This window comes from Syzygium oleosum, unplaced genomic scaffold (assembly GCF_021117445.2).
Source record: "Syzygium oleosum isolate NSW1041296 unplaced genomic scaffold, Sole_v2.1 Sole_v2.05, whole genome shotgun sequence".
NCBI lineage: Eukaryota > Viridiplantae > Streptophyta > Magnoliopsida > Myrtales > Myrtaceae > Syzygium > Syzygium oleosum.
This window is the reverse complement of record NW_026607489.1, coordinates 11,639,492-11,663,259: the sequence shown is the minus strand read 5'-3', so window position 1 is coordinate 11,663,259 and position 23,768 is coordinate 11,639,492. Positions and strand designations below refer to the sequence as shown.

At 42.5% G+C, this 23,768-nt stretch overlaps 2 protein-coding genes across 2 annotated transcripts; both read left to right on the top strand.

Moving 5' to 3' along the window:
• Positions 1 to 15,323: 15,323 nt before the first annotated feature.
• LOC115678470 (uncharacterized) lies at positions 15,324 to 18,969 on the top strand. Its single transcript, XM_030601871.2, has 9 exons — positions 15,324 to 15,432; positions 15,634 to 15,748; positions 16,904 to 16,940; positions 17,043 to 17,112; positions 17,215 to 17,319; positions 17,744 to 17,894; positions 18,283 to 18,365; positions 18,508 to 18,601; positions 18,702 to 18,969. The coding sequence occupies exons 1-9, from the start codon at positions 15,402 to 15,404 to the stop codon at positions 18,787 to 18,789; spliced, it is 774 nt and encodes a 257-aa protein (XP_030457731.1). The 5' UTR covers positions 15,324 to 15,401; the 3' UTR covers positions 18,790 to 18,969.
• A 3,376-nt stretch (positions 18,970 to 22,345) lies between these two features.
• Positions 22,346 to 23,421, top strand: LOC115678292 (late embryogenesis abundant protein 2). Its single transcript, XM_030601636.2, has 3 exons — positions 22,346 to 22,503; positions 22,617 to 22,742; positions 23,001 to 23,421. The coding sequence occupies exons 1-3, from the start codon at positions 22,444 to 22,446 to the stop codon at positions 23,157 to 23,159; spliced, it is 345 nt and encodes a 114-aa protein (XP_030457496.1). The 5' UTR covers positions 22,346 to 22,443; the 3' UTR covers positions 23,160 to 23,421.
• The last annotated feature ends 347 nt before the right edge of the window (positions 23,422 to 23,768 follow it).

The following is a 23,768-nucleotide window of genomic DNA, read 5'->3' as shown; positions in this document are numbered from 1 at the left end:
ACCCGTGACCGACACTAAGTCAAATCACGTTTAAGTTTACTCCACCCGGGACGACCTCGGTTGTCATATAATTGCGAGGGTCTGTCACTAGTGCCCTTTGGACACGATCAATCAAATAGATCGGTCTCGGTTGGCTCAAAACATTTCCTCGTCAATCGATATGGTCGAAGTCGAACCCAAGTCGAGTTCTTTGGTCGTGCGAACTCAATCCCGTAACGGCCCTACCCCTAAGGTTAGCATCCCGTGAATGCGCATTTCCGGGTGAGACCTCACTATAGTGCATTGGTCAAATTTATTTCTTAAATCCCGGGAAAAGGATCGAAAATTCAGACTGTTACAATTCTTCCCCCCTAATAAAATTTCGTCCTCGAAATTTACAACTATACCTACTATCCAAACAGATGGGGGTGATGACGTCTCATTATTCCTTTCTCCCAAATGGTACCTTCTGTCCCGTAACAATCTCAAACGTCTTTGATCAATGGGACCGTCTTATTCCTTAAAACTGGTTCCTTCCCATTTGCCCCTAAAATCCAATATACATGCCTCCAACATATCCTTCACAGTCCATATAGTCCTTCCAAACTGGTCATCCAATAAGATCTCTTACTTAAGTCCTGTCAACAGCGCAACTATCGAGGTTCCTTCTCGACTCCTTACAATCTCAAATCTAAGGTGTCCAGCCAGACCAAACTGAATCACCCTATTGCTGCAATCCATTACAGCATTCTGTTTAACTAACCAATCCAAACCCACGATCAAACCGAAATCACACATAACTAACAAAGCCAAATCTATTCCGCTTTCTACACCACCAAACACCATTTCACAGCCTGAACATCCCAACAGCATGCACATCTTATTCATCAATGGCATAATCACACACGCTTGTACTTCTAGAAACAATTTCAATTCAGCCATATAAACAAATCAAACAGACGCAAACGAGTGCAACGCCCCGAATCTATAAAACAAATGCCACCTAATTATACCAAGAACCATACCTGGGGTTACGCCTGGCGCATCCTCAACTCCCCTTTGCGTCAAGGCATACACACGTCCTTGTGCCGGCGGTCTGCTCGAATTAGCCGGCGGGGCTGCACTAGTCGGATTCCCAATCCGAGGTGCCTGCACTGACGGGGGTGGTCGAACTTGAAGATTTGGGCAATTCCTTATGTGATGTCCCATTCCACCACACCCAAAACATGCCCCAATCACACTTGGGCAGGGACCATTCCCATGGTATCTCCCACATCGTTTACAGGCGGAATTAGACGAATATGCCGACTTTCCAATATTCCTTCTTGCCGGAGGGACAAAACGTCGATTTTCCATCATCGGCCTTTTCCCCAGCTGACGATCGTCCCCGGCTGAGATATGTGGTGATCCAGACGCGACGGTTCTTTCCATCATATCCTCGCTCAATAATTTGAGCCCGCCTATACATTTCTCCATAATCCTTAATGTCATGCGATAATATCGGACTCCGAAGATCCGGCTTCAGTCCATCCCGGAATCTTCGCGCTCTATCTCTCGGGTTCTCCACCATGGTCGGTGCAAACTTAGCCAATCTCGCGAACTCGGCCTCATACTGATCCACAGTCATTTGTCCCTGGCGCAAGCGCATAAATTCCATCAACTTCTTTTCTTGCGCATTTTCCGAGAAATATTTTTCATAAAAATTCTCCACAAACACAGCCCAAGTCGGGGCCGTTCCTACAGGAAACACTCTACCTTCCACAGCATTCCACCAATCATTTGCACCCTCTTGTAACTGATAAACCGCCAATGTCACTTTCTCCTCCTCGGTGCACCCCAAAACCTTAAAAGTTTTCTCCAGTTCTTCTACCCACCTTGGCGTAGCCTCGGGGTCACCACGACCATGAAATTTAGGCGGCTTCAATTTCATAAATTGCTCTACTAACTGGGGCATTTGCCTAACCCCAGCTGGTTGAACCTGCCCTTGCTGGGCTTGATTCCCTCCAATACCAGCATTTTCATTAACTGCAGCAGCTGCAGCCTCAGCAGCTTGGGCGGTCGCATTATCTCGCTCTTGGGCTTGCCGATCCAGCATATTCCCAATCCTTTCTAATACCCTGAGAACTCCTTCCATTCGCGGATCTTCCGCAGGCCTAGCATCAACTCTGGGGTCCCTTGCAGCTCTAACACCCGCTCCAGGATTTCCTACTATACCAGCATCCATACCCAGATCCTCTACGGCTCTAGCTCTAGCACGACCTCGACCTCGACCCCTTACTCCTCTTCCTGCACCCCTTCCTTGGCTGCTCATTGTATCAGCCTCCTACTACTCTCTTACCTGCTATAAGTCCACACGGGTATCGGAGGTCTAGGCCAGCTACACTAGTCCAAACCCTAAGCACAGAACTCGACAACCAGCACTTAACAACCAGCAACCCACCATCAAATCAATAACCTAACATCAAACCAACACCATTAAACACTCAACAGGGTTCTCGTACTCACCTCAAGTCCTGCCGCACCTTCATCTCAACCATCAATATAACTACAATAAATCACTCAGCGATGACAGGCGCGTACTCACAAAACACATACAAACAACATAAACACGCATCTACAAAGGGCTCCCTAACTGACTACCCTGAAGTCGTCGCTCCTTATCACTCCAGGTCTCGACCTTACTGATATCGAGCTAACCTTGCTCTGATACCAATTCAAACGGGGATGTCACGCCCCGAACCCCAACGAGCTCGCGGCATCCCCTGCTCCGGTCGAAATGATGCGACGTCCCAGGAACGTCGCCGACCCAACCCAAACATCAGAGCCACATGCGGAAGCGAATAACAAAACCCCGGACAAATAATGACGACAATGGGGTAGAACAACAGAACAATCCAGCAACCACATATTCATACAACACCAAATATACAAACATCATATTCCAGACATAAATACAGACTAACATCCTCAGTCACCGTTTAAACAAAAGATCGAGGTCTGGTTAACTTAACTTCCCTATGGGTCAACCCGATTTACACAACCCCTAAAACCCTAGGGAAAAACCTAAGGATCGCCTCGTCCGTCCGCTTCGAATTTCGGCTTGAAACTCGGAACTCACTGCAGCCTCACTGGGCACCAACAGCAGCTCCCCGGACTTCCAAAAAGAAAAGGCGCACTTCCCAGGTTTAGGGCCGGGGGTCTGAAAGTGGCGGTTATACAACCGTGAGACGAATCTCAATAAGTGTACAACCCCAAACCCCACGTAGGCACTCACGTACCGCCAGACGAAAACACACATAACACACAACGATCGGCCAAACTAACAATCACATGCGACCCTACCTGGAATCTATCACGCACGTTCCTGCACGTTAGACAATAACACAGCCAACACATCACAGCAAGGAATCACAGACGCGCGCGTGCCTCAATTATAAGACAGAAACCACTTGGGCACGTCCCATACCGTGCCTAGCAGTTTCTACCCCATAATTAAGCATCACATCACGCGATACAAACACACTCGCACGCTACTCACACCATGCGTCACTTTCCACAATCCTCTCGCTTGTCTTGCCAAATCTACTCATTCTCAACCTTTCCACCACTACCGCGCCCGCGTAAAACGCATCAGGCCAACGGTCTTCTGACCTCGTCAGGCATCGTCACCCCGTCGGGCCGGGCATCGTCACCTCGTCAGGGACGGCATCGTCCCGCGTAAACGTACACGCCTCGGGACGGAATCCTACACACACTTTCCTTCTACCGCGCCGCGTAAAACGCATCGTGCCAACGGTCTTCGACCACGTCGAGGCATCGACACCCCGTCGGGCCGGGCATCGTCACCTCGTCGGGGACGGCATCGTCCCGCGTAAACGTACACGCCTCAGGACGGACCTTTCCAACCAAACCACATTTCCATATCCTCGTTCCACTCAAACCACACTTGCCACGCCACCACACAAACACACTGCCAAACATACACACTTCAGACACATTTCACATTTACACAACCTCGTCACACAAACACCGCACGAACACCCAATCACACATTGTTGGCACGCGAATACAATACGCGAATGCACTACCACACCACCACACTTCACGGCCACACACACACGACACATGGCCAGTCCACAATCAGCCCAAGCACAATCCCAAATCAGCCACAACCACACAGTCATATCACAACACACACGATCAACACACAAACTGACATTTCTCCACACCCAAACGTTATCAAATCAGTTCAGGCCCTTCACGACAATTTCACAAAATCTCGGGACGGACCTAACAGTACTAACCACACGACAAACAGCACCCCACAGCACCTAAAACCACACATCACAGCCATCAATCAGTCTTTTTCGCCCTCAAAATCACCATATCTCACTCCCGGCTCTTCACGGCACTTTCATAAAATTACGAGCCGGTCCTAATGGTACTAACTGCGTATCGAACAGCCACTCACAGCACATCACACGGCATATCACAGCCAGCAAACAGTCCCTAAAATCACTTAAACCGAACTTCAAACGAGTCTAGAAATACCCGAGGTCCTAAATGACATTTGGGGAAAACACTTACCCAAAAAGGCGAGACAGAACGGGGCTGGAAAGGGCCGGGACAGCGGCAGCAGCGTCGCCGGCGATTTACGGACGGCGTGAACAGTGTTCCGTACGGACGCGATGAACAGTACCGCTCGGTACGGACACTGTACGGACAGCTGGGACGGTGGCCGGAGAGGTGCCGGTGACAGCCGCGGCGTCCGACGGTCCGGCGTGAACAGTGATCCGTACGGACGGGTGAACAGTACCGTACGGCCGCTGTACGGACTACGCTGGACGGCGACGTACGGCGAGGCTGGACGGCTGGGTGTCGACGGAACGGCGATCGGAGCTCCGGCGAAGCTCCGGCGGTACTGTTTGCAGACCGGGAAAGAGAAAAACAGAGAAACAAGGCTGTTTTGGACAAAAACTGGGGCTGTGGTGGCTGCACAGAGGTGGAAATGGTTGCTGGTGATGTTGGCTTGGTGGGGGCAGCATCGGCTGGTACTGTTCCGGCGTGAACAGTACCGGAAATGGCAGAAACGTAAACTGCAGAATAGAAAACAGAGAAAGGAGAGAAAACTTGCGGGAGAAATGGCCGAATGGTCTGCTGAAGAGAGAGAATAACCTGGTCAAATATGGGTCAACAAGTGTGGGTGGATTCCAAGTGCCAAGATCTAGGGCTAATGGACAATTTTGCCCTTGATCCAAAGGCTAGGATTTGCCCTAATCCAATAATTTAGGGGTAGAATGGTCATTTGCTCTTAACCATGGTTGACCAGACCTGAGTTAAGCCTAACTCACCTTGGTTAATCCCAAAATTAAATCCAATTTTCGGAATTAATCAAAAATGGCCTAGGGGCATTTTCGTAATTTTCCGATCCCGAACCGAAATTCCAATTTTTGCACATACGCGTTCCATATATGCGTGGCCAACATAATATGGCGTCGGAATCGCGAAATTCATCGCGCAAGCCCTCGAAAATCCACGTCAAAGTCTCGGGAATAAAATAATATTATTTTTCCAATTTTTGTCGAAATTCCAATTTTTGGCCAAAACCACTCTAAATGTGCGTGGCCACCCCAAAATGACTTTGGCCGCGAAAAATAACCTCAAACGGCCTTCGAATCCAGCCTCGGTGCCCACAGGGGCAAAACCGTAATTTTTCCGGCCCCGGACTGAAATCCATTTTTTCGCAGAAATGGGTGGCCCCAAGGTTGGCCAAGCCAAAAACGTCATCGGCCATCCAAAATTGTCACTTTCAAAATTCTCGATTCCCGGGCCCGAATTCCAAGAAATGACTAAAATCGAGCAATAGCAACTTTAGCTTATCTCTGGCTAACGGGTGGCTCTCTGGAATTACGCGCTCTCGACCCGTGACCGACACTAAGTCAAATCACGTTTAAGTTTACTCCACCCGGGACGACCTCGGTTGTCATATAATTGCGAGGGTCTGTCACTAGTGCCCTTTGGACACGATCAATCAAATAGATCGGTCTCGGTTGGCTCAAAACATTTCCTCGTCAATCGATATGGTCGAAGTCGAACCCAAGTCGAGTTCTTTGGTCGTGCGAACTCAATCCCGTAACGGCCCTACCCCTAAGGTTAGCATCCCGTGAATGCGCATTTCCGGGTGAGACCTCACTATAGTGCATTGGTCAAATTTATTTCTTAAATCCCGGGAAAAGGATCGAAAATTCAGACTGTTACATTTCAGCTCTACGCTCATAGATAGATTAAGCTGAGAAAAGAGAGGCTCACGGGCCAATGCAACACCAATTTCCCAAGATTCAACTGATAAAAAGTCAAGTAAGAGTCTTTCCACGCCTCAACCTTTGATACATTTGATACATAAAGAACAAACAGAAGCTACACTGTTCTGATGCATAACCAGGCACAGAAGCATAACCATTCAAGGTATGTTCCTTGATACACTTCCGATGGTCATCACAAAGCACGTAAACTAGAAGAGCAGCAAATGGTCGAATGGAAACTGAGCCAACTTTGAAATTCCGGTTTTCTCTCTAATCATCCATGTATGACTTGAGCCGACGTTTCCTGGTTGGCTGCGATATACTCGAGCTTCTCCTTGGGCTCTCTGCTCTGGACGCATTAAACAGCCATATCAGGAAGACAATCGGAAGTTGGAAGAGCAAAAAAAGTGTCGACCGAACCCTTACATGGAGCATATCCAATATAATATCGGAACCTCCAATGAACTCTCCCCTTGATGAATATCTTCTGAGGGAACGTGGGCCAGTTGCTGCAAAAGACAGAACGGCTAAGAAAAAAGAAATCCTACGCAAGGCTAAGGAAAAAGAAATCCTATGCAATCTTCTCACCTCCACAGTAGAAATATTCCTGGCACTCCCTTAAAGGGTGGTAAAAAGACTTCAACAGGTTCAATCAATCAAATCCAAGAATATAAACATGGAGTGATGGGATTGCTATATGTGCTCCGCCAAGCATGCAATGAGCATAAAAAGAAACGGATAAGAATGAAGAATCGCTGACAATTCCTCCATGCTCAAATTTCATAAGCAATTAGTGTTATATGGACATTATTACTGGGTAGGACATCAAAAGATGCCGATAATTTTATATTTCCATCTATAACACAGCCTTGCTTCCAGCAGATGGCAAGCTGGGATGCCAAATGCACAAGCCCATCATAGAGTAAGAGAAATTAGTCCGCCATTACGAGCTGATAAAGAACAGATGAATGTAGCTGATTCGGGTAGGATTTTTTTCAGTTTTAGCTTTCTTGCCCACCAAAGCTTTTTCAATAATGGAAATCTCTGGAAACCAAGCATTTAACAGAGACTGTCCACCTGGCTTGCCTTCAGAATGCTCCCGCTGACGTGCGAGACGTGTCGGTACTATACAGCTGATTGAATGTTGATGCTTGTAGTAATTACTTATGCAAAAGGATGATCAGCATCAGTCACTCGAATCTGAAGCTCTACTCTAGAACCTTGGAATGCAGTAGCTAAGTACTCTTACGTTCCCTGTACTAATATTACCTGGAAATGTATATTCATGGTCTTCTCAATGCTACTTCTCCATAATCTTTCTGATGCTCCATAATCTTTCTAATTGAAAGCATCGGCAGGTAAGTCCACCAAAGACATGCTGAAAATGCAATAAAAGGTAAGAGAACTTACTTGAATGTTTCAATACCCTTACAGCTAGAGAGTTATACCCACACAGTTGGAAACTCAGTGTATATCATCGCAGGATTTTCCATGACATCCTAAATCATAAACTAATGAACTTAAACAAACTAGGGGAACAGATGAGTGAAGTCATCAGGATCACATACCATAACTAGGAACTAGATAACCATCTCATGACAGGTCATGGAGCACCTACCTGTTCAACATCATCTTCTAGAGAAATGGCAGAGTCCTGAAACTCATTCGCAGGTTTGAAGTCATCATGCGTGTCAAGGTCATTTGGTACAGTTGCGAAGTATCTCGTTCCTCTTATACCTGCTAATGATAGTTGCAAAAAGGTTGTTATCAGAGATAGGCTTGAGAGTTGGTGGGTCTAAGCACATGATCAATAACAAATGGCTTTTATCTGACTTGAGCACTGCCTCTGCTATGCTTTGAGAAAGAAGTTTGAGATTTTGTTTAAAAGTTGTTACATTGGCAATGACTAAGAAAAGAAGCTAAAGTTTGAAATAGGAAGTCGCAGCCAGTAACGGCTAGCACTGCACTTCCATCCGTGGAGCATCACATAAGCACAGCTGTCTTGCTGGAGAAGAAGCAACTCGGGGTCCTTACGACAATAACCTACGCTATAGCTATTCCAATCAGGACCTTCTGAGTAAAGAACAAAAGTGATTTACAGCGACTCGATTTCTCAGCGCAACATCCGTCGCACTCCACGTTTCTACTTCTGTTCTCTTGTTTGCCCCAGAGCTAAAGTCGCTTCTACCCAATATCCTAGGGCACATCTCCAAAACCATCTTTCATCTTCACATCAATACCATGCACCTCCAGGTTCAGTAATAAACAGCGTGACCGCAACTTACACTAGTTGATGCAGGAAAAAGAAGCTCACCATTCCATTAGAGCATGCTACTGGGGACCCTGTAATGCCCTTGAGCAGTAGGTTCGATTAGGCTCTTGCCAGGATGCTTGATGCAGTCCATCTCAAAGTGGGATGTTGATACATCTCTACGCAACAAAGATTATGCATGGGGTATCAGCTATAATGCATGCGATGGATCAAAGTTATCTAATAATCAATACACTATAGTCTCCACCAAAGTCAGGATAAAAGCTTGCAGACAGATAGTTTACAATCAACCCAAAGCGAATCGAAAATTTGCAGCTGGAAGCCGTTTCTCAAGCTTGTGTCATCATCGATCAATCCATTGAGATATCCGAACTTTGCAACGAAAAGCAATTTTAGTTAAATTTGCGTCATCATCGTCAATGCGATTCAAGCCATGTACTTACTTTGATTATAGGAAAGTAAACAATTTACGTGGTTTGTAATTCTTACTATTATGTATTTGAAATGTTATCATCCACAAATACTATCCATATATGATTAGCAACTAATTTAAACTCGGAGTAACTTTTAACGTATTTAGTAACTATTAATATAATAATGAATGGCCAGTAACTTCTTATTATTAGTAATATTCAGAAGTGACTAGCAATTTCGTGTACACTAAAGTAACATCAAATATATTTGTATGTTAGTAACTTTCCGAACAATGAAGTAAATTTTACAAAGGCCCACGCAAGAAACTGGTTATATAATAGCCAGTTTTTATGGGCACGTACAAGGATCAGTTCATGGGGCTACGGTATCATAGAGTTACCCGTGGATACTAGTGCAATTAGAGTCATGTGAAAATATCCAACAATTTATTTTATGGAAAAAATAACATTAAAAGTCCTAAATATTTGGCCCAAAGTTTAATCAAGTCCTAAACATTCATAAAAGTGCAATTAAGTCATGAACGATTTATATCTAACAACGTTGTTCTTTTGGCGATTGCCCATAATATTTTCCTAACGTGGCGCTATGGAACTCGTTGGAAAGTCAACTTTGCATTTTCAACATTTTCTAGGATATGTTCGCTTAAATAATGCCAGATGAAAAAAAAAAAAAGCCAAAATAAAAAAAAATTGATAAATTAAAAAGTTTAAAACCTATTACCATCAATTACACAACAAGGAGAAAGCAATAAGATTCCAGGGTTGAGTTTAATAGTTGCGAATGATAATGGAGCACGGCATTTTCCAACGAGTCTCTCTGATTGGGTGATGTTTATGCTTGTAACCCATCAGTCAGGGGCATGATCAAAAGAAGTTTTCCCCGACTAGGAACGGAGAAAAAACATACCATTCTCCATATCTGTGGATCCAAATATTGTAAAGTACCTTCAAACGAGCAGGTTAATTGAATCCTACCCTTTCCCTTCACATCCGTGCTCATTCTAAGGACCATCAGCAGATTCTTGACTTTGTTAATATTTCTTTAAATTACACTCATCAATTAATCCTATTTTTTCCCTAAGAAAGCACAATCGGATTAATATAACTTGGGGCAGTCGTTTTGTTCTTAAAGTTCGGTTATGTCCAGTCAATGCATAAGAAGACACCAATATTTCCAGATGGTATCATACTTTCACTTTATGCATGAAAGAGTAATTAGAACCCTTGATGTCTCGTCAATATGTGATCGAGGGCTTGTAGGCTAGACAGCACTATTCTAAAACTTTATTCACACTTTTTTAAAGAAGAAAAATCGAGGCTTCTCACCCTATATGAGCCTCTTAGGGATCATGACTTATCTTCGAATTGGCATATGTCAATTCCTGTTTGGAAAAAAAAAATGAGCTATTAGAATACACGTATGAAGTGGAAAAGAATCTCGCATTAGATAAATGAAGTTAACTCGAACAATTGTTATTTAAATCGATCCACAGGTTACAACTATGAGTGAAAAGGCGAAAACTTTCGACGCCCTCGTGATGCCTCCATCGCGAGTTACGCTTTCTCTAATGATACCAACAAATGATATCGAGCTGATAGATCCACTAATTCACTTATGACTTCACATAATCGAAAATAAGGCCTATGTTACTATAATAGGGTTTCACGTGCATATGTATAACAAGCATTTGTTGATCATCCCTCAAGAAAAATACTGCTGAAGTTTGGACTATTTGACGACGTTTCCCACGTATGCAACTATGTATAGATCACTCCACTTTGGCAATGGATCTGAGGGACATAAATCACATCAGTTGAAGCTTGAAAGCTCCAAATTGTCAGTGCCTTCACTTTGCCCATGAAAGTAAACCAACTTACATCGTCCATTTACAGTTGATGAACCATAACAAAATGGAGCCATTATTATAATCTTCAAGTGCCACCAGCATCAGTTCAGTGTCCTTCTGTTATCCACAAAGTTTAGCATCAATCCAATTTTCTAGTCCTAAAATTGATGATTCTGTGCTAAAATGTGGGGCAAGCAAGGAGAGTTGACAAGCAGAAAGTTGCCCTTGATTTTTTTCCATGAGATAGGGTAAGTATTGACCTAAGAAGGAAGTTGATGCCCCCACCATTACGATTTGCCTCCGACCACGTCATCTTATGCACATAAAGGTTTCTATGATTGTCCAAACTATACTGTTTTAACTATTATATTTAGCTTAGGTTATGTTCCCTAAATGTTGGAAACCTAAGTACTGCTCTATTGCTCTAAAGTTTTGCGTTCTGGCAATATGGAGATGCTGGTTCCGATTGGGCGGTCAGGTTAATTCCCCCTATAGGGATTGGTTTGCAGGGAAAGAGTGAAAAAGGAAGAACCAAAAGAAATAAAGTATACGAATGTTCCACGCTGAGTGAATTGATGTATATACATGCGCACCCCCAGCAAAAGTTTAAGAACCTTGGACGAGGAAAAAAAAGACTGTTAGCTAGCCAATTTTCTTAGAAATTTAAAGTATTGGGAACAAGGTCTACAACGTATGCAAGTATAGTTCTTAGTTTTCATCATTTTGGGTAAACTCGGACATTGCACTACATACAATCATGTAATGACGATAACAATGAGCAGTGCCAAGATTTAGATAAACTCGTGAGTTATGCTTCAATGCCATCTCGATGAACTTTCTAAAAATCAATTATACGTAACATTTTAGTAAATAGTTATCATCTCTCCCCCCACCTCTCTCCTACCGCGAAATTCTTGGTCCACTGCGCTCACACTTTGACAATTTGTACTCCAAATCGCTTGAAATTTTCACAATATGTAAACGTAAATTCGCATGTAATTTTTCACAATTGTTTTTTTAAGAGAATTCGGGTAACAGTTATAAATTTTTACAAGTTAAAGTTAGAAAGTGGCTTTTCCTTATTTTTAAGTGGAAACGAACCAGACTTTTTCCTAAGGGAAAATGAGTCCACCATGTCCACCAATCAAGGTACCCTTGCACTTGCAGCCTAGGAAACAAGACGTGGTGGATCGTCATGTGCACCCACTACTGACATTCATGTCTCCAGCATTTCAACTGGCCGAGAGGCTGCGACCTCGAGAAATTCATCTCATGGAAGCTACGCTTTCCTTCCATTTGGTGGAACCACTTTATCATGTTGCCATGGTTTGACAATATCAGCGGACAGTGCCGAACACAAGACACAGGATATCATATCTAAAAAATGATGCGATAAGGGTCCGCATTTGCGTAGGATGGTGGCTGCTGAATGCTGATGATCTGAACCCTTTTTATCATGTATTCAATTCATCTTTCTTCGGTAGTACTTCAGGGCACGATCGCAAAGGGAAAGGAATCAGATATGGTCCTTACTGGACCATGCATTTAGCCCCCAGCCCCTGCTTAAGATTTGTCAGTTAATACGCTAATAGACATCTGATGTTCTTTTCGCGTGTGTCCACTTCATACGAAATCATAGATGAGAATTCTTAAGCAGTACAAATGCTGCTGAATATATGAAGTGGCCTAAGGCCCTCCAGCTCTAGATCTCGCCGCAAAGCCGGTGATGAAAGAAGCCAATTGACGTTAAAAATGTTCTCAATCTGCGGAAAAAATTCTCCTCTAAGAATTATACGGATAAATCTCAAATCAGGCACGCACAAAGCGCATCTGTGCATGCAAAGGAACTAGTATATGAAAAGAGAAAATTTTTGCAAGATGTGAACTTTTTTTGATAAGATTGTTTATAAAAGATCCAAAGTTTAAATTGAAATGGGTGCGAAGAAATGAATTGAGACTCTAATAATTATGTCAAAACCAAAAATTTTATGAGTTATTGGGTCGAAGGGAAAAAAAGTTTATAAGACCATCAAGCCGATATATTTAAATGCGGTTGATAGAGAATATTGCTTACACTAAACTTTGAGTTTTTTTTCCTTTTTTTACGCTCAGAATTTTGAGTTAGATTCACATAATTTGGGACAAAATAGAAAGTCCAAAATTTTGGATATTCTATGCAATTCATTCATCGAGACCCTAGAAATCAAACTATCCAAATGAAGGATTTCAAAGAGGAAGAATGACAACCAAGCAACAGTAAGTGAGTGCGGTATTTTTACCCAAAAGAAAGTAAGTGAGAAAAGGTCCATATTCTTTTTGCTGGGTGTCATGCGCATTAAAATCAAGGTTACTTCTGGGCAAGCATATTCGACATGTATGAGTAGACATCACAAGAATAAATACGCACACCCAAACCCTAATAGTTTAATGGCCCTCATGGATTCCTTCATTGGTTATGCATGGCAAAGATTGCCATTTCAAGAAGCTAGTCATGCATCTCACATCATTTCACCAGTGTGGTGATCATTTTCTTGCCCTAAGGATTGGACAAATGACACCTTTTTAAATTTGTTATAGTTGAGAAATACATGTGTTTTGTCTTTTCCCGTAATCCCTATTGTAATATATATAGAAGCATCTGAAATGAAGAATGTGCTCCAAGTCCATTCCTTCTGTTGTCTTGCCACCTAGTTCAGTCCATGTCATACTGTAATGTCATCTTGCGTGAAAATAATTAACATTTCGTGAATGTAACAGTGTTTTATTTATCTTTTTTGACCTAGGAGCTGATCATCTCGGTGGCGTCTGCAATGCTATATCCACTGATTGTGCATATTATGTCTGTGTTATGTATTATCATTCATAATCAATCATTCGGGTCAGTTTAATCTAAACTTAAGACGTTCTTAACGAATGGGTACTCATTCGTTCATTCAACAGGTTTTATAACAACTTGAAATATACTATCTACGGAAATAGTTATTTCTTGAAGTACCGAGAATAAATGACAGACACGTTTGCTAAATAGAGTTTTGCTCATGATGATCTTTTAAGCAAGAAATAGTTGACTTCCTACCGGTCACAATTACACGTTATTAAGGAGATAAATGTATTGCCACAATGTTAATGTTCAGTGTCTATGAGTCACTGAAAAATTTGGTAGAATAGATTAGTTTACAAAGGAAGTATATATGAGGAGTGAGTTCTCGTAAAAAACACCTGATGAGTGTTCTGTAAGGGTGCTCATCGACTCTCACATTTACATATACATCAATATGAATATGTAGCAACACCATAATGCACCCACATCAGTTCATGGGGAAAACACTTTTTGTAAGGACCTTGGCCCCACCATGCTTCCGCTGCGTCACTCCTTGTGTAATATTATCCGCTTTAGACACTAAGTCCTCACGGTTTTAAAACCCGTTACACAAGGGTTAGGGGCCAAGCCTTATAAACTCACCAAGATCTCACTCCGTAAGCAATGTGGGACAAGAGCAATGCAATCCCTTGCCATCCTAGAAGCCTGCCGGAAGCCGCTCCTTGTTCAGGTCCTCGGACACGGCGACCACTCCCCGCCCTCGTCGGACCAGGTCGTTACATTCTCCCCTCCTTCGAGCACAGCGTCCACTCTGATACCATTTGTAAGGACCTCGGCCCCACCACGCTTTCGCTGCGTCACTCCTTGTGTAATATTGTCCGCTTTAGACACTAAGTCCTCACGGTTTTAAAACGCGTTACACAAGGGTTAGGGGCCAAGCCTTATAAACTCACCAAGATCTCACTCCCTAAGCAATGTGGGACAAGAGCAATGCAATCCCTTGCCATCCTAGAAGCCTGCCGGAAGCCACTCCTTGTCCAGGTCCTCGGACCCCGGCGACCACTCTCCGCCCTTGTTGGACCGGGTCGTTACACTTTTCACTGCTGGTGTAGAAATTGTAAAACAAAAAATCCTACAGTAATTATGCCAACTAGTCTTCCTGTCCTGACAGGACAGTGGGATGGTAGCAAGGACCTGAATCATCACAAATTCATAAACCAATGATTGGGAAGAAAAGATATATGTCTTGAGCATCATCTTTTTTCATAATGCTTTTTAAGCAGTTATTCTTGGGTAGCTTGTGGCTGGTTTTGCTTTTATTTTTTCGGCCACTGCCTCCAAGCATAAGATTCCCTCAACGGTTGCAATCAAAATCAGGTAGCTGGATTGCTGATTGAGTGCTTGTTTGTTGTTTTTATTTTTGTCATTCTTCTGGGTTTGTGATTTGATTCTCTCTTGAGTGTGTGTGTGTTGTGTGCTCAAAAGATATCCTTCTTTTTTACCTGTCTTTTCCTCTCCTTTCCATGGATGCCTCTTGCAATATTTCTTGGCAATGTGTGCAGCTGGTGTGCACACATTCATTACTCAAAAACAATAGCCAATGCATATTCATAGGTTATATTCCTTTTTCCACACCACCCCCACTTGGTTATAAATACTCAATATCTTCCCAAGTATTGCTTATAGCACTTAGCAGTCGCTGCATTCCACTGCACTATTGAGTGCAATACCTCCTGAACCACAGGGATGAGCTATCCCCCTCAATCAGTGAGCTCTGGTTTGTTTTTGTCACTCTTCTACCACATTTTTTCTATTGAAAACATTTTATTTGTGATGAGTTTTCTTTTAAACTACGTAATTGGTTTCATCAATTATGACCAAACTCATGTATGCATTTCTTAGTGCGCTATCCTGTTTATTCGTCCTTTGGTTGTTTTCTTTCTCTGAGTATTCACCAGTGTTTTGGAACCAAGTTCAGGTAGCAGAAGTTCAAGAAGGACATTGGAATTCGGGAGGACCTATGTGGTGAGGCCGAAAGGGAGACACCAGGCAACAATTGTTTGGCTGCATGGCCTCGGCGATAATGGCTCTAGGTACTATTTGTTCTTGAGTAGCTAACAGTAAGTCTATTGATGTCTGCTCATTGTACTACACGGATTCTTTGGTTTTTCTGAGAACTGTCGTGGCGAATGTAAGGACAGCATCAGTTTCCACGAGAAAAAAAGTATGATCATTCTGCGCATTACATCTAGTTCTCAGTTATTTTCTGTCTGAAGTGATCAAGACGAATTTCCTATTGAATCTGCAAGCTTCGTTTCTGAACATCTCGTGGTTGTCTTGGACCGTGCATTGTCAGTGAGACTTATTGCGAATCTTCCATGAAGTGATAGCATAGGAAGCGTTCGATAAAATTTTGGCCACTATATTTACTAAAAAGTATACTACACTTGGATTTCTATGACAAGAGAGAGACTACGAGATGGTGGACTTTTGCCTCCAAAAACTAGAAAGGGCAAAAGAGAATGTGAAAATGTCAATTTCTTAAGAAATTGCACGATATCATTTTGGGGTGCAGGTGGTCCATACATGATGTTCAAGTTTCATTAGTTTTGCTTTTGAAGGGGAATCTCATCGGCACTCATCATCATACAGAGCAAAGAGCAGGACATTTTTCGAGTATATCTTTTATCTTGGGAGAATGATTTATTCTGGTTTCTTGTCTTGTCTCATTTCAAGTTGAGCTTAATTGAGAAAAAAACATGACTCATAAGCCAAGTATATGCTCTACTAATGGAGGGACCACCATCCACCAATTCAGTTGACTTTCACATAATAGCAGGATCACATGCGACATTCTTGAAAGATGATGCTTGACATAACAAGTTTTGTGTTCTTTTTCTTTTCTTTTTTGTTTCAATAGTTCAAACATTAGTATACTAATCATGATATAAAAATAAACTGCACTTACAATTTCTTGTCTGGTTAGTTTTTGTGGCCGTGTTTTCTTCATGCTACTATTATGTTGTGTAAGCTCAATACTCAGGTTAAAAACGAAATCTAATAACATAAGTTAATAAACTGGTTCTTTAGTTAAGAATATATGCCTTCTCTGAGCTTCAAGAAGTTGCTGCTGCTACTGCATATGCTGGCTGATTTAGAAAAAAGAAAAATCAGTTTACCAATGAGTACTATGAGTCATGAGCTACAAGCAGAGGTGGAGTCTCACGTATTACTTTGTTTGGTGGCAGCTGGTCCCAGGTTTTGGACTCACTTCCTCTTCCAAATGTAAGCATGAAAAGCCATCTATTATTTATGAGTTTACACATCCTATTCTAGCTCTTCTTATGCAAACTTGTCATTTTTTTGCTTCAAATTGCGATAAAACAGATAAAGTGGATTTGTCCTACTGCTCCTACTCGTCCCGTGACGTTGCTAGGGGGATTTTCCTGCACTGCATGTAAGATTATCGGCATATTTTGCTTCGCTCCTTATATTTCTGTAGTATGTTTAGAGACTACTGTTGTTATCTCGCTAACTTTTTCATTTGTTATTGCTTTAGGGTTTGATGTTGGAGATCTTTCGGAAGATGGTCCGGATGATTGGGAAAATTTGGATGCTTCAGCAGCACACATTGCAAACTTGTTGTCAACCGAACCAGCTGACGGTAAGAAGAAGCTTGAAAAGATGGCAAGTTTTCGTACATATGACCTTGTGTTGGCCTTACAATTTACCAAGCTCAAGAGCTCTTTTCTCGATCCAAGTCAAGACCTTATTGTTGTCCTTGGCACTATATATGCTAGTAAAAGGTGCCAGTGTCCAAGGATTGTTTCGTAAGCTAGGCTCCGCCATTATTTGTGACATTGTGCTCAACGATAAATAAAAGAGGGAATGAGAGAATGAAGTTGATCGGCTCATAGCTTCATACATTCCTTGAGCTATCCTATCTTAATTCGTACTTGACTAGACTAAAGCCATAGGCCCTTTCTTCTGAGGAGATAGAATTGTAGTTATTGTCTCTTGAAATTTATAGTAGATGAAGGGACCATAATTTGTTTAGTCTTGAATTCAATCGCACTGTTTATTGGCAGTTAAAGTGGGGATTGGAGGATTCAGTATGGGTGCGGCAACAGCCCTCTACTCGGCAGTTTGTTGGGCATTGGGTAAATACGGAAATGGCTATCCTTACCCTGTCAACTTAAGGGCAGTGGTTAGTCTCAGCGGCTGGCTCCCTGCTTCAAGGTGATTAATTCTTGAGCATCTTTCCCTGAATCAGATTAGAAGTCTACAATATTATAAGAAAAGATTAAGTTTACCGTTATTCAGACTCTTTTGAAGTGATTTTTAATTCTTCTAAAGCATTTTCCCCTCTTGAAGAATGAGAATGTTGCAACGGTAAATCGATTGAGATGCAGCTTACAAGTTGCTGTATCAAGTACTATGACTGACAAAACAATTCTTGCTTGATTTTCAGTCAACTTTCCGAGAAAATACTTAAGGTTATTTTTTGTGTAGACCGAGAATTTGAACCTCAAATGAAACTTGTGTACTGTCAGAAGGAATTAGCATGAACCGAGACTATTTGTTGAATGACCAGATTCAGATGACTGAAAGGCTTTCGACTGTGCAGGAGTTTGAGAAGTAAGATTGAAGGCTCCAGTGAGGCTGCAAGAAGAGCTGCATTCTTGCCAATTTTGCTTTATCATGGAACATGTAAGTAGCACAGTCTATGTTTCCGTCTAATTCAGTAAATGCCAACAATTTTGAGCCCCGTTTCTTTTGCTATGCCAAGACAAAATTGAGTCCTGCTCAATGCTTAATGGCAGCTTGACCCACACAAGTACTATTGCTGCAGGTGATGACTTAGTGCCCTATAACTATGGAGAGAGGTCGGCTCGCTACTTGAGCTCTGCGGGATTCCGCTATCTTACGTTCAAATCCTTTGACGGGTCTGGCTTTCGTTTCTTGATCCTTCAGACGTGAAAATCTTAACAAATTAAGATGTCATATATAAGTATAACCTTTCAAACGTACGTCTCAAATCTGCAGGATTGGCCACTACACGGTGCCTAGGGAGATGAGCGATCTCTCCAATTGGATCACTGCGAGGCTGGGGCTCGACGGATCTCGTTCTTAATTTCAGAGTGAATTCTCAGTGTTAGTTCGCACAGAGAGAGAGAGAGAGAGAGAGAGAGAGAGAGAGTAGTAAGTAGAGAATAGTCACTCTTTACATTTTCTTGTGCCTTGCTCTGGAATTAAAAGTTCTCAAGTGTTCGTGCAGTATTCACTAATGAAGCATCTTCTATTTCTCACGCAATCACAATCTTGAAGAAACTGGCCTACTTGCCCTCCGCATCTGAATAATGGTTTTCTTTCTAGATTATTTTTTTCAAAAGAGAATCTCAGTGAAGGCACATGAACTTTTGGGTAACAATGATACTTGGTGAACGTAGCTGGAAATGAGTCGGAACATCTTTCAGTCGACCATGATACATCCGGAACTAGCGCCCTGTCATGGAAGAATCATTTACTGATGAGTGATAACTCTCTGGATCTGTCAAGAAACTTGAATTGAAGTCGAAAACTGGTCCCGTCATAAAGCAATTCTCCAAATCATTAAGTAAAACATCTTTTACAGCGGCACAATATACCGTAGTCAAGAACTTTTTTACTAAAGAAATCTTGTATGCATATAACAACATACAAGCCAATAGCAGCAATCCCTTATTGTCACAAAACTGTACTCAATGGATTCCAACAGCATTACCAAACAATTAGCCTTCTATCAGCCCAACAGAAAACAAGTCTTAAGCATTCGGTGCATCAACAAGTCAATTTCCTGTATCGACCCCTTTGACAAACTTGATGAGCGACCTAATCGATACTTGTTACATGATCCATCTATTGTCTCTACACAGCACTTCAAACTCTGTCTTCATCGTCTTTGCGTCGTCATCACAGGTTCAAATCTCGAATTTCGATCAGTCCTCAAAGTCACACAACAGATGACAACAATCAAAGAATCAGTCTCAATCTCTGTTCTACTCTCCTCAAGCTTATACTGGCAAAAGCTTCAACCCTTTCAAGGCTCTCCACAAATGCAAGCACCATCCTACTGCTACCTCCAACTAAGCAGCATCTTCAATTCTTCTGTAATCTGCATCAACCCACCTAGCCACGGTCGAAATCATGTCCACTCCCAAGCTTCCAGTCCAAACGCATCTGCTCCACCGACTTGGGAACGAAATGTGCTCTACTGATTCAGTTATCCCACAGATCTGCTTAACCTCTCTCTAGAACGGATTCCCATTAGTTGCCAAAACATCATTCATAGCTCGCCATGATAAATTTCTGATATTTGGAGGACATACTAATTTCCAAATTACCTTCTGCACACTACAACCAATAAACTGTGAATGAAGAAGGATCTCGAATTCCTTGTTTTCTGGAATAAGCATATGCAGACTTCACAGAAATTGCTCCTGTACGTTCTTAAGGCTCACGGGGTGTGCAGACAGTATGTTTTGAAGTCATTAATAAGTTTCAGAATGTACCGTGCTTAGTGTGAAGTTCTAGCTGAAGAAATATACCTATATAAAAATGCATAATGCATTTTGTCCTATTAGATCATGTTACGCTACCGCGGCTTAAATGGGTTCTTTGTTATGGTCAATTCAGTTCAAAAATTCATGTTTGAGTACTCCATCGAAACAGAGTTCTATTTACTAGTGAATGCACAGAAGATTAAGTACTTATTGAACACTTTTAAGTCATTTATATTGACGGTAAAATCAAAAGTCTCGACAAGAAAGCCAAATGTTCTCTTGGTTCGGTAACTTTTGACTTTCCCGCCAAACTGTAATTTTAAACGATCCGAAGTCGTTGTGGCTTTTTCCACATCCTTTATAGTTTCAAAATTGCAAAGGCGAGCTTTCTCTCAATAGCTATTAGTAATTCCAAAGAGTGGTTAGCAGCTTTTTATCCTATAAGTAAATATAAGCCAACTAATTTAGCGAAATTCGTTAGTGTTCAGTAATTTTTTAACAAAAAAGGTAATTCCCGTTAAATCAATCGGCGGCAAGTTTTTCATTGAAAAAAAAAAATTTATTTCTGACGAAATCTCCTTGAAAATCGAGACAATGGATTGTCGATAAAATTGCTTTTATTTGATCACACGGTTGTCCTTCTTTCCTTTTAAATGAACGGTCAAGATGGCCGAAATACGAAAGTCCCGTGCAAATGGGCATGAAGAATAAGTGGGCCGAAGCGTCGAATCGGGCCTGGGTGGGCCGAGCTTGTTGGGCTCAAGCCTATGGCCAATTGTAGAAAACCCATCGTACGTTCGGTGCAAACCTAAGATAGGATCGAAAATCTTTGAAAATACCCCGTCCGATCCAGCTGCTTCAGCCTCTACCCTCCACTTCTGATACTCCCTGTAGTGCCCCGAGTCCCACTGTCTCATCCGCCACCCTATCGATCGTATTCCTTGTGGCCGCCGTTGTCTATGCAAACCTTGCACAAGGGTAGCGACCCCCTATCTACGTCACAGAGACGGAGAGGTAGAGAGCTCGAAGGGATCGACTCGGGTTTGCCTTTTGATTGGAAACCTAGTCTTCCACTTGGGTCGTCACTATATTGCAAACTCCAGGACCTCCAAAAGAGCATCTTTCGATTACCCCGATGCAGATTGGCACCAAAACAAGGGTACCCAGAAGGAAATACAAAAAAAGACGCGAAATTGTGGTATCCTTTTGTTTGTGTGATCTGGGTGCAGAAACCTCTATCAAGATCTTCTCATCTACTCGAAAATAGTCCTCACTTTGGGAAGCCTTTAGTAGAACTCCATGCAATGAAGTCAGTCCTATCCTAACTTCTCATAGAAGCAACAACACTGCTGAAAAAACAATTCGCAAAGACCAAACTAGACCACCCAAAAAGGGAACACAACCCGAACGGTATAACTTTGTCTCCCTTCAATAAATAGCGATTTCAGTGAGAAGCTCGTTGGTGAGCAACTAGAACAAAGCCACGCTATTCAAGAACTCCGAATCTAGCAGCTTGCAAATCGGCCCATGATCGGAGGTGACAACAATCGTCTTCATTCTCCTTTTCACCCTTAATCGTCGTAACACAATCGGCTAGCTGGCGATAACAATAACGATCGTTGGCGGTTGGAAGCAACAACGATTGTGCAATGGTAAGAAGTGACAATGATCAACTGTGGTGGTGGTGGTCCTCGCACAATGGCCAACGAAGTGATATCCGAATGTGGTCACTTCATCTCTCCATTGTTAAGAGATAATAGGATATGCTAAGTTATTTCTTTTAACTTTTTCTATCTAATATAGGTTTGTCCCACCCGTCCCGGATTTCTTATCTAGCATTTTATACAAATTTCTCCAGTCCTGAGAACGTCGTCAAACATCAAATAGGATAATATGTTATCCTATCCATATTCAAATCCAAACTGCCAAACACAAGGATTTGAACCGTCTTCTTTTTCAAAATACCTTTATTTTCGATTTTTAGTCTCATGCTATTTTCGTCCCTAGACTCCGAGCGAGTTTGAAGTTTGAATCCTTCAAACTCGCAGCCCAGGTCAAATGGAACTTTAAACATTCATCATCCGGCATGTGTCCAAACATCCGTACGTATTGGACAGAGTATGGGGGCGAAAATGGTGTGCACGCAAGCTATAAATTTCACAAACGCCGTGGAAGCACAACCTCCTGTGATTCTCGATACAAACTCAGTCTCAAATTCTAACCACAACACGTAAATCAAGAAGAAGATGGCAAACCAAGGTCAGAACATTGGATACAAGGCAGGCGAAATGACGGGTCAAGCTCAGGTCTGTTACTATATCATATGCATACCATCGCCATTGCAGTGTCTTAACAGGAGGCGCTTAGATATGGCGAACTTTATCAACTTAGATAAGTTTTTTTGGGGTTGTTTAAGCAGATGAAGAAAGAGGAGTGCATGGACCATGCGTCCAACCAGTACCAGGCAACCATGGACAGGATCTCTGGCACCACCCCAAACTCTGGCTATGACCTCAAAGGCCAGGCCACCACTTTCCTTCACCAGGCGAGTTCACCCTTTAGAAACTTCACTTTTGCCTCTTGAATTTTGAAAAAGCGGGCGCTTCGCCAAGGCTCGAATGTCATTCCCGTGACAGAATCGCACACCGTTGTTAGTATTTCCTTGTTAGCTGCGGCTTCTGGTTTCACGGCACGACTTGATGAGGATCACATTCACATGTATTAAATCATCTCGTACGACATGATATTAGTTTGGCATTAGTTGGTGATTGAATTAAGAACCTAATATGGCATTGAAATGTAGACTGGAGAGCAAGTGAAGAGCATGGCACAAGGGGCAGCTGAAGCAGTGAAGAGCACTTTGGGAATGAACAATAATGCCGACGCCGCCGATGCCGCCAAAACCGTCAACCCTCCCAATAATCCCAGCTACCCCGCCAACAACCCCGCCTCGAGAGTTTGAACTTCTCTCGCCCCTAAGCCATATTATTGATATATTTCTCGTCTCATGTTTCTATTGTAACGTTTTTCCCATATCGTATTGTCGTCCATAGACGATTTCTAGGGAAATTGTAATTTCTTCTTTGTTTCATTCCGCTTGCTTAGAGGTCGGCCAAGGCCTTTAGATTAATTTGTCAAAATCATACATCATGTATTACATGATAAAGGATTGATGGGCCAAATTCTTTGTGGTGTCCATCCATATGGTATTGAGTTTCTTTTTAGCCTTGTTGAGCCAGCCTATCTAAGTAGTGCTTGCGCTTGCCTCCTCTTGATTGAAGTACCAAGATGATGATTTAAGGGAACTGCTAAGTTGGAAGAACATCACTCCGCATCGATAAACTTAAAAGCTAAATGGCAAATCAAGGCACCACACACGCATCCTGCAAATTTGCTTGGATTCGACTCACGTCGAGAGAACTTTAATCAGGCAAGTCATGTTCGCGCCTCGACTTGATTCCATGTATTTCCAAAGACGTGTCTTGTTAAAATGAGGGCAATTGTACCACATAACATCGGTGTAAAAAGAATCTTCTACGAACGGCTTTATTTGCCTATGATTTGATGGTTA

Coding starts and splice junctions, on each gene's coding strand:
- LOC115678470 (XM_030601871.2), top strand. CDS start 15,402: ATGAGCTATCCCCCTCAATCAGTGAGCTCTG. Junction 17,320..17,743: donor GTCAACCGAACCAGCTGACG/GTAAGAAGAAGC, acceptor GTTTATTGGCAG/TTAAAGTGGGGATTGGAGGA. Junction 18,602..18,701: donor ACGTTCAAATCCTTTGACGG/GTCTGGCTTTCG, acceptor TCAAATCTGCAG/GATTGGCCACTACACGGTGC.
- LOC115678292 (XM_030601636.2), top strand. CDS start 22,444: ATGGCAAACCAAGGTCAGAACATTGGATACAAGGCAGGCGAAATGACG. Junction 22,504..22,616: donor AAATGACGGGTCAAGCTCAG/GTCTGTTACTAT, acceptor TTGTTTAAGCAG/ATGAAGAAAGAGGAGTGCAT. Junction 22,743..23,000: donor CCACCACTTTCCTTCACCAG/GCGAGTTCACCC, acceptor ATTGAAATGTAG/ACTGGAGAGCAAGTGAAGAG.